The sequence below is a fragment of the Orycteropus afer genome, unplaced genomic scaffold (genome assembly GCF_000298275.1).
Source record: "Orycteropus afer afer isolate SDZICR_OR568_19922 unplaced genomic scaffold, OryAfe1.0 scaffold00365, whole genome shotgun sequence".
Classification (NCBI taxonomy): domain Eukaryota; kingdom Metazoa; phylum Chordata; class Mammalia; order Tubulidentata; family Orycteropodidae; genus Orycteropus; species Orycteropus afer.
In genome coordinates, this window is record NW_006921952.1 from 157,027 (window position 1) to 167,951 (window position 10,925).

The following is a 10,925-nucleotide window of genomic DNA, read 5'->3' on the forward strand; positions in this document are numbered from 1 at the left end:
GCCACCTCACAGCCTGTGAATCCCAAGTCTGGAAGGCTCACAGAGCTGGCTGTGGGCACCAATATTCCCTGGCATAGCTCCAGGGTGGGGCCACAGTGACGCCCAGCCTGGGCCCTACAATGAGTTTTCTGGCCCGAAGGCGATTCTGGTGTGGGTGTGGTCCGTGTGGACAGCAGGGACAGCAGCCAGCTCTTCCCAGGCTCTCTCCAACAAGTTCCACGAGTCTGTTTGCTAAAGAAAAATTCCAGTGGGCGCATCCAACACATGGAAGTCAAGCACAGAAATTGTGTTTCTCCACCCCACTGCCAAGGAGATCACATGCCCCGTGAGTCACTCCAGATGTGCTCAAAACAGAGCCCGTCTGTGGAAGCCCAGTCCCAATCCCGAGAGAGGTGGGTTCAGAGAGGTACCAGCTCCGGTCCCACCCAGGGGCCTCCACCCTTCTGAGGAGGGGAGGGCCTTCAGAAAAGAGGGGAGCGGTGAGCAGTGTCTTCTCTCTGCGAGAAACAGGGCGGGCACACCTGTGTCACCGGGTCCCACTGGCCTTAAGGGTCATTTCTCCTCTCCTGGGAGAAGATGTCTTGGAAGACTGTGCTTCTTCTGCTGGTCTATTACAATGCTCAGGCAGCCGTGTCCCACAGGTGGAGCAGAGGTGAGGTGTCTTTGTGTGTTTGTTTGCTTGATGCTTATTATTCATTCTTGAATAGAATTAAGGACTTGGGCGAGGGGCTGAGCTGAGTGTGGGAAGGGAGCTAGGAGCCCTGCATCCCCTTAGATCTCTGCCAACTGCTTCCTACTTCCTGGCACCTTCTCCCTGGAAATCGGTGCTGCAAACGGCCCTAGAAAAAGTTAAAGAAACTAAAGGGGCCGGGGCGAGGTCGAGGACCAGAGGGCATCCCTTTCTGGCAGGCCAGGACAAGCTCATCTTGGCTCCATAAAATGTGGACATGGTCCCTGTGTTCCCCCGGGGCTGCTGCCGCTAGCCGGCCGGCCGCAGAGCAGGTGTGAACCGAGGGTTGCTGGGAGCTGCAATGCCGAAGCCTTGTTATCTGGGACCCAGCACAGGAGCTGCTGGGCCCGGGCCACCCAGATGGGGTCTCCTGGCAGGAAAGGGCCGTCTTTCCCCCTCCCCCACAAGGCCTTTTTCTGAATCTCTGGCCTCTTTTTTCAGCTCCGAGCTGTGGTGGCATCTTTGCTGTGTCCCTGTGTCTGTCTTTACTCAAGGAAGCCACTGGGGGTTTGTCGCTGTCAGGAAACCAGGGACCAACTGTGATGACTGTTCTGCACCCGTCTCACCTCCAGCCTTTCTGCCACCTGAAGGCAGTGGGGGTCTGTGCGCAGAAAGGCTGCAGGGAGGGCAAGTGGGCTTCCGGGACTCAGAACCAGCCGGCGGTGCTTGCAGACATCTGGAGCAGGAGGAAGCCGGCCGGTGGGCAGAGGATGGAGGGTATTGGCAGAAGGAGGAGGGGCCAGCTCAGAACAGAGCGGCACAGAGCACAGGGGTCTGAAAGCCAAAGCAGGAGCCACCTCCCTTACATTGACTTTTACTCCTTCGTGCTAAGCCCGAGATTAGAGACCTGCCAGTCCTCTGAGCTGGGCTGGGAAACACTGTGTCCTTGTGGCCCAGTGGTGAAGCACTTGACTGCTAACCAAGAGTTAGGTGGTTCAAAACCACCAGCCGCTCCACGGAAGAAGAATGAGGTAGTCTGCTTCCATGAAGATTACAGCCTTGGAAATCTAGCCTGTCCTGTAGGGTCTCCATGAGGCGGAATCCACTTAACAGCAGTGGTTGGGGTTGTTTGGTTTGGCTTAGTTTGTTCTTTTTCTGTGGGGAATAACATTACACACACACACACACCCTTCACTACTTGCAATGTGCACAAACCGTAGGGCAGCCCCTGAAAGCAGGGAGCAAGGAGGCCTTGGAGTTGTGTTCTGTCACTTACCCCATCTGACCCTGGGTCTCTGTGTCCCTCCCCAGTGAGAAGAGTGAGAAAAGCCATTCTTCCTCACGCCCAGGGTCTTACTCCCCAAACGAGATGCTCAGGCTTGTACTAGGACTTGTGAGCTCCAGGTCGCAGCAGGAGCTACCCTGCAAGGGTCTCGAACGATTTAAGTTCTGCTTCATTGGCTGTGTGGTCGCGAGCAGGTCTCTTCACCTCTCTGAGCTCACTGACAGGAAATAGTAATAATAACCAGACTTAACCCGACTGGGTTGGTGTGAGGGTCAGATGCAGACACGCAAACAAAGATGCTTCGTACAGGATGAGGCGCCATATAAATGGTGGTGGTGCAAAGGGCTAGGGGCTTGACTACTAACCCAAAGAGCAATGGCTCAACCTCACCCAGAGGTACCCTGGAAGAAAGGCCTGGTGACCTGTGTGTGAAAGGGCTGTTGTTGTTGTTGTTATGTGCCGTCTAGTTGGACCCAACCCATAGCGACCCCTCCTTGGGTTTCCGAGGCAGTATCACCACGGAAGTAGATTGCCCCACCTTCCTACTGAGGAGTGGCTGGTGTGTGAAAGGGTGCAGCCATGAATACCCCATAGAATGTAGTTTCATTCTGGAACACATGGGGTCGCCATGCGTGGAATAAGTTAGGCAGCAACTGGTTGGCTGGTGTTACTTACTAGCTGCCAGGTGTGAGTTGATGGATTCATGGGGACCCCATGGGTCCCGGCATTTGTTTGCTTGCCATTTGTATGTTAAAGGCAGAATGGGAGTCACAGCCAAGTTCACAGCACTTTCTCCAAATGTCTTTTTCCTTTCCCTTCATTCATATCCCAGCCCCCCGACCTGCTATGCCTCCTTCAGAGGCAAGAGTTTGCTCTGGAAACAGTCTGAGGGTGCCCTCCCTGTACTGTATCCTCCTCCACCAACTCCCCCCCCCACCTCCCCTCCACCTCCTCCCCCCCCCACAATGCTCCCGCAGGTAGAAATGTGGCAATGAACCCACACACCCCGCGGTCAGCACATCCTTTCCCTGCCGTCCCCCCGGGCTGGCCCTGAGAAGGGCTCTCCAGGATTCTGCTCTGCGAGGTCGCTCTCCCGGCCAGGAGAGTTGGGCCAGCCCCACAGCCTGATTAAAACCAAATGACTCACCTGCCGTTAGCATGGCCGGCCCAGGAGAGCCAGATGGTCACAGGTGCGCGCACACACAGAGACACACACATTCACGCAGACACCAATACACTCACACATAGACACTCACACACAACACCTTCCCACACACACCCTCACAGTGTCACACACACTCACACAGACACACCAATACACACATCTACACTCATATACAACACCTTCTCACACACTCTCACAGTGTCACACACACATACTCACACATATATATACACGATCACATACACAACACCCTCTCATACAGTGTCAGACACAGACACACTCACACACAGAAATACACACATACACTATCACACACATACAGTCATACACATACTATCACACATCCTCACACACACACAGAAACCTACAGACACACTGGCACACATTCACACACATATATGGTCATACACACTGTCTCACACATACACACAAACACACAGATGCACAGAAACACATACACTCACACAGAGAAAGACACACCCACTATCTCACACACACAATGCCCTCACACACATTTTCACACACTGTCACACTCACGGAGACACAGACACACTCACATTCAGAGACACACACAGATACACACTCACACACATACAGTCACACACATACACCATTACACATACACACAGCACCCTCACACATACTGTCACACACTGTAACACACTCTAACACACAACACCCTTATACACATTTTCACTGTCACACACAGACACCCTAACACACATACACTGTCACACACATACAGTGTCACACACATACACTACTACACACACACACGACACCCTCACACTGCACACTTCCACACACACAGAGCCCGAGCCTGGCACTCCCAGGTCCTGGAGAACACCACTTGGGGGCAGAAAGAGAATGATAACTAGCCAGACTCTAAAACAATCAGGATATTTACTAATTAATAGAAAATAGTTCATACCGATACCTATGTTTCCACTCAATATATGTAAATGATCCCTTGTTAAAGTGGTTCAGTCCGGGGAAGGGCGGCCCGCAGCCACTGGGCAGCATGCATGTCGCTTTCCAGCGTCCGCTCCGTTGTTGCGCACCTTTGCCCAGGAGCGTCTCCCGGAGGGAAGGGCGCGGTCGGGCTGCCAGGACTGTGACTGACTAACTTACCGCGTGTTACTGAGCAGCCCCTATTGACCCACAGGAGCCGCTCAAGCAGGTCACTTCTGACGGAGGCAAGGAGACCACTGGGCCCAGTGTCACCCAGACGGAAGGGGCAAGTTGACCTTGCCTGCATGCCCTGTGATGTCAGAGTCAGGATCTGGCAGACACTCATTCTCTCTTCACACCTCTCCATCCTGTCCAGGGTGCTGCCCGTCTCCCCCTGCCCAAGATCCCTCAGTGTGGGCTTGGTGTCAGGCCAAGGGGAGCTGACAGGCAACAGCCCTTCCAGAAGCTCCCCTTGCCCTAGGCACCCCCAGAGGACCCACAGTGGTCAAGGCCCCTGCTACCTCAGAATAGTGCTATGTCTCCTATGGCTGGCCCAGGAGCAGACCGGAAGTGACATCAGCATGCTCTGATAAGACACCTTTTATAAAGGGGAGCCTTCCTTTCCACACCCCACCATTTCCATGGCCTTGTTTCACCAAGGCCTGGAATCAGTTCATTCTGGGTCGACCTCCCTGCTGAGAATCAGCATTTCCACCCCAGATGGACGCATCAGAATCTCCGTCAGAGCAAGATCCCTTGACCCCTTCCCAAGGCCATGGTGGGTTCAGTGGAGACCATGCTCAGCTCAGAGTTGTTCTGCTGGAGGGAACATGTTGAGAGATTTTTACCCCAGAATATAACACGTTGGAGAGAGGGTCATGCTGCAAACAAAGACAGGCCGCTCACTTTAGGGAGTCTTCTCTGTGTGTCCAGGCAAGATAATTCACAGGACTCGCTTAGGAAAGAGGCGGCCACCTGTACTGAGATAAAGTGGCCTCTCCCAGGCTAGGACGGGGCCTGCTTGAAGATACAGGGAGGGTGGGGGCAGGAGTCAACAACTATGCTCTGATAATTAGCCAGAAATGGGAACTGCCAACAAGTTCTGGAACCACGCCGTTAGGGCCAGGACTTAGTGAAACATGTTTGAAAAGACAGTGTAGTGACAAGGGTGGGTGTTGTTGCCAGCCACAGAGTTGGCCGGCCATGGTGACCCCATGCACAACAGGATGAGACTGTGGTGATCCCCTGGTTGATTTCTGGAAGTGGATTGCCAGGCCTTGCTTCCTGGTCCATCTGAGTCTGGAAGCTCCACTGAAACCTGTGGAGTTTCCCCTGTGGCTGGGGACTGAACCCAGGCCTCCTGCCTGGAAGGGGAGAACTCTACCACTGAACCACCACTGCCCCCATCCGACATCAGCATAAATGAGTGGAGTTAGTCTCCACTCATGGCGACCCATGTGTGCACAGTAGAACTGCTCCACAGGTCTTTGGGAAATTCAATGCCAGCCCTTTCCTCCAAGGCACCTCTGGATGAGTTCAAACTGCCAACCTTTCAATTAGCAGCCATGCACCTGTTTGGATAGTGATTACACATTGCTTATTTCCTGCCCACTCCCTCCAGGGTCTCCGTGAATGGAGTTAATCTCCAACAGGCCTCCTCGCATCCACAGGGAGTCAGACGGGGTGGGTGCTGAGCCACTGGGCACTTCAGCAGCTGAAGGGGGGACCCTTCTTTCACAAGCCAAGCAGCTACAGACACCCCAGAAGGCAGTGGAACAGTGAGGGGCATGGGAGAAGACTCCATCTCTACAATTCCTTGTTCCCCACACGTCCTTTCCAAAGCAGTAATGGGCCCCTAGTCTCGAGGCTGAAGGTGTTTCTAACAGTCTTCACCAAGTTGTATTCTTACCTGAAATGGTGTGAAAATAAGTGTTATTGGAAATGAACAGGTTTCCGTTATTAAGCCCAGCTTTGAATCAGGAAGTTTTTCTTCTCAGCTCCTTGAGAACTAGGGGTCCACCTGGGGTGGACATGTTAAAGGAATGTTGCTGTTTGCAGGGAAATGACTGAGGGGAGAAAAGGCCAGGTCCAGGCCTGACAGCCACATCCATCTGGGGGGGACTTCCTGGGAGACTGCTTCCTAGGACTGTGAATGCTGAGAACACAGAGAACTCCCTGCCCATGAGAGTCCCTGCCAGCCCCCTTCACCCATGGGGGTACTTTTATGGGTTGAATTGGGCTCCCCCCCCAAAAAAAAGGAAAAGATATGCTTCAGTCCCAATCCCTGGCACCAGCGAACCTGACCTTGGATATAAGGTCTTTGAAGAGTTATCAGTTAGGTCAACATGAGGTCGTCTGGGAGCAGATCAGCCCTAATGGAATCTGAGTGGTGTCCTTACAAGGAGAGGGACACAGAGTGGATGGCCACGTGAAGATGGAGACAGAGATAGGAGTGGTCAGCTTCAAGCCCGGAACGCCAAGGGTCGCTGGCACAACCGGAAGCTGGAAGAAGCAAAGACAGACCTTCACCTAGGGCATTCAGGGAGAACATGGCCCTGCCAACACCTGCATGTCAAACTTCTGGCCTTCAGACTGAGAGAAAAAACATTGCCTTTGAGTGAGTTCCAACTCATAACAAGCCTATAGGACAGAATATAACTGCCCCATGGGGTTTCCAAGGCTATAACCTTTATGGAAGTAGACTGCCTCCTCTTTCTTCCACAGAATGGCTGCTGGGTTCAAACTGCCAGTCTTTTGGTTAGTAGTCAAAGCTTTAAGCACTGCACCATGAGACCTCCTTGCAGTACTATTACCAAAAAAAAAAAAAAACCCTCACTGCCATCGAGTCAGACCTAACTCATAGCAACCCCTCCTTGGGTTTCCGAGGCGGTATCTCTACAGAAGTAGATTGCCCAGTCTTCCTTCCGAGTAGTGGCTGGTGGGTTTGAACTGCCAGCCTTCTGGTTATCAGTTAGGGACCTGTATAATTAGGGAACTCCCTTGTGGAGTTTTGAATTTTAGCTTGTTTTCTTGTTTTGTCCCGTTTCGCTGTGCTTATTTTAATACAGATTCCCTAGGGGTGGGACCTACACATATGTATTTTTTGAAACTTCCTCAGATGATTTTGGTAAGCACCTAGGTTTGAAACCAAACATCGGACATGCCTGAGAACTTTCTGGAACATACCAGAGGAGTCTGTCACCTCTCCCTCTGCAGGTGAAGGCAGAGTGCACACACAGTTAGCCCGAGGGGAAGGCAGTATGCACCTAGGATTAACCTGGGGTGGGGGATGGTGGAGAAGCAGTACACATACAGAAGTAGCCTGAGGGGAAGGTAGTGTGCACCCACAAACTTGCCAAGCTAACTCTTCTGTCTCTTCCAGCCATGCTCTTCCCTGCTGCCCACCGGCCAAAGAGGTCCTCATCCATGCCACTGAATCCAGTCCTGCAGACCTCCCTGGAGGAGGTAGAACTGCTGTATGAGGTAGGCAAGAAAAAAAACAAAAAAACAAAAAACTCATTGCTGTCAAATCAATCTGACTCAGCCACCAAGACTCCTTAGATAACATCTAAAAAAAAAAAAAACTCTGCTATCAAGTCAATCTGATTCATAATGACTCTATAGGACAGAGTAGAACTGTCTCATAGGGTTTCCAAGGCTGTAATCTTTATGGAAGTAGACTGCCTCATCTTTCTCCCACAAAGCAACTGGTGGGTTCGAACCATGGACCTTTTGGTTCGTAGCTACATGCTTAACCACTGTGCCACCAGGGCTCCATGAGGTAGGCAGGAAAGGGCCAAAAGGCACTGCACCATCTCTGTCATTTTTGGAGAAAAAGTAGCCTGAGCCCCTGAGAATTACTGGCCTCTGCTATCACAGGGCATGGTCTAGACTCATTTGCAAAGGTTGTATCATCTGCCCATGCCAATGTAAGGTGTTCTTCTTACCTCCTGTCTTTTCCCACCTGCAGTAACAGGAAATAATGGCACTAGGAATCTGGTCAAAGCAAAACTACAGATTTAACTTTGGGCCATGGGTGCCACTATTGACACCCAGGCACTGTGTGTGGCGATAATCCCAAGCAGGTCTGCCCTGTCATGCAAGGCAATGCCAAGCTGATTGTCTGAGTGAGCCGTGTGACAGCAATGCCACTTCTGGCCTCCCTGCTAGCCTTGTGTTGTTTCTGAAAGCCTGGGCCATCCTTCAGGCTCTCCTCTTTTCCCACACCCCATCCCTGCAACCCATCCTCTTGCAAACCACAGGGTAAAACTTCCTCAGGCTGCCTGGTGCACTGGTAAGAACCCAAGCTCAAGAGATAAGTTGTAGTCCTGGCTGTGCCACCCACCAGCTGCATATCCTCACACAAGTCACTGGTTTCCTCTGGGCCTGAGTCCTCTCCACTGTTAAATGAAGGAATTGGACAAGGAGCTCCAAAATTCCCCTGTGGCTTGGACATGCTCTGACGCCATGCACTAGAGCTGACTAGGTAAGAAAGAGAAAGCTTGCTGCAGCCAACCATGTAAGCTCAAAAAGAGATTTCAAATCCTGCCTTGGGGAGAACCCTGGAAATATATCTCACTGTCTTTGCCAAGCCTTGAATGTGGACATCTGTTCTGGTTCCCTAGTGTCACTCTGACAGGAATATACCACAAATGGGATGGCTTGAACAAACAGGAGTTTATTCTCTTACAGTTTGGAGGCTTTAAGTCCAAGTTCAAAGTGCCAGGCTCTAGGATCTGGGTGAAAGCCCCTCAACCTTGGGCTTCAGCTTTGCTTTCTGCTCTTGGCCCACTGGAGCTAGAGGTTTTTCTTCACTCAGCTGCTGGCTGCTGAGGCTGACAAGCCCAAGGTTGACAAGTAAAAAGGCACAGTCCTGATGTTACCAAACCATAAGGCAGGCCATTAATTCAAGTCCACTGAGAGTATCAAGGTGAGCAGAGCATGGCAGGCTGCTGAACAATGACACAGCTGCATGCAGGGTTCAAGTGTGCCACAAGCTAGAGACCATTCCCCAAGGCTTCTCCTTATATACAGATAGCAGCCCACATCCTTAAAGCAGCTACTCAGCCACTCACAGTAGATTCCACCATTGAAGTGGTTACCATTCTCATGATGGAGAATACTACATCCAGCTGCCCAGCCACTCAACCAGCCCCAGCCAAGCTGACACACAAACTTAACTAGCACAGCATCATATGAGCAAATCTGTGAGAAAGACAACAGACAAAGCATAGAGGATGATTGGAGCAGGTGGAAGATGGAGGCAGAGAGACTTGTTAGAATTCTGAGTCATTCCATCTAAAAGGTGTTTACTGAGTTCCTACTACATGCCTAACACTGTGCAGGGGGTGAAACAGAGTATGTGTCAGACCTGCCTTGCTCTTGGAGAACTGGTGAAAGGAGAGGACATATCTCTGTATCCCAATTATTTCCTAGGACAGTTCTCCACATCCTTTGAATTCGTTCTCTGTTTCTGCTTAATAATTATCCAAAATAGTCAGTTTATGGTTTAGAAGATCTGTGGTAGGTAAGAAGGAGAAAAGGAGGAAGGGGTTGATCTTGAACACTAGGGATAATAATTGGTTACTTGAGTAGAGTGGCTTTGTACCAGCTTCATGTTACACGTTGTCCATATCTATCTTATTTTTCTCTCACAACATCCAAGTGATATAGACATTGTTAGAAAAACAGCTGCTGAGGCTTCCAACTCATGGCAACCCCATGTGTGCTGAGCTGGACTGCTCCACAGGGTTTTGAAGGCTGTGACCTTTCAGAAGCTGATGACCAGGACTTTTCACCAAAGACCCTCTGCCTGGTTTCAAATCACCAACCTTTTGGTTAGTATCCCAATCCTTAACCATTTAATTTACAGTACCCTCATAGACGCTGTTACTAGTCATTTTACAGAGGAGGAAAGTGAGCTCAGAGAAGTTAAGCAGAGATAAGCACAGGCTTACTTGTGCCTGCTTACTAAGCTGTAGGGGACTGTTTCACATAATGTGGTGAAAAACATGTGAAACGGTTCTCTACAGATTCATAAGTAAGTACAAGAAAGCTCGTGTTTATCTTGCTTATTGGGTAATCTGACACTGAGTAACCGTTCCAAGGTTACACAGTAAAGGACCAGTCAGCTGGAGCCCAGATCTCCTTGGCTTCCTAAATGAACACGTGCTAGTGAATAAAGCCTTGTCCTCAACAATGCCTGACTCATGTCTTCCCACATCCCATGTTTCTCGCCAGTTCCTCCTCGCTGAACTCGAGATCAGCCCAGACCTGGAGATCTCCATCAAGGATGAGGAGCTCCACTCCTTGCGGAAGGCCTCTGACTTCCGCTCCATCTGCAACGACGTGATCCCCAAGCGCATCCCAGATATCCGCCGGCTGAGTGCCAGCCTTGCCAGCTACCCTGGAGTCCTCAAAAAGGAAGATTTTGAAAGGACAGCGCTGACCCTGGCCTATGCAGCCTACCGCACAGCCCTGGCCCAAGGGCATCAGAAGAAAGTCTGGGCCCAGGCCCTGCTTAGCCTCTTCCAGGCCTTGAGGCATGACCTGATGCAGTCTTTGGGCCCCGGAAGATCACTTTGAAAGACTGACCTGTACAGTGTATGGAACAGGGACCAACACACCCAACAATCCAGAAATTCTTCATCCTTTGCTCCATTACAAAGACCTGCAACAAAGGCACACAACCAACTCAGAGCAGCAAAGATAAAATCTCTCTGCCCCTTGTAGCTTCCTGAAAAACTACTCTGACTCATGTCCTAAGGTGACCTGGGCTGGAAGAAAATGTTCTTCTAGCTACCTCCAGAAATGGAACGGTTTAACAAGTCCCATGCAGAAATCTAAACCTGCTT

General features: G+C 51.0%; 1 protein-coding gene across 1 annotated transcript; it reads left to right on the top strand.

The window, feature by feature from the left end:
- The first annotated feature begins 576 nt into the window (after positions 1-576).
- Positions 577-10,656, top strand: FAM180A (family with sequence similarity 180 member A). The gene is made up of 3 exons (XM_007952913.1): positions 577-652; positions 7,454-7,554; positions 10,312-10,656. The coding sequence occupies exons 1-3, from the start codon at positions 577-579 to the stop codon at positions 10,654-10,656; spliced, it is 522 nt and encodes a 173-aa protein (XP_007951104.1).
- The last annotated feature ends 269 nt before the right edge of the window (positions 10,657-10,925 follow it).

What these genes read in the sequence shown, in the direction of transcription:
- FAM180A (XM_007952913.1), top strand. Translation starts at nt 577, where the DNA reads ATGTCTTGGAAGACTGTGCTTCTTCTGCTGGTCTATTACAATGCTCAG. An exon ending in GTCCCACAGGTGGAGCAGAG is followed by an intron (nt 653 to 7,453) that starts GTGAGGTGTCTT and finishes TGTCTCTTCCAG; the next exon opens with CCATGCTCTTCCCTGCTGCC. An exon ending in AGGTAGAACTGCTGTATGAG is followed by an intron (nt 7,555 to 10,311) that starts GTAGGCAAGAAA and finishes GTTTCTCGCCAG; the next exon opens with TTCCTCCTCGCTGAACTCGA.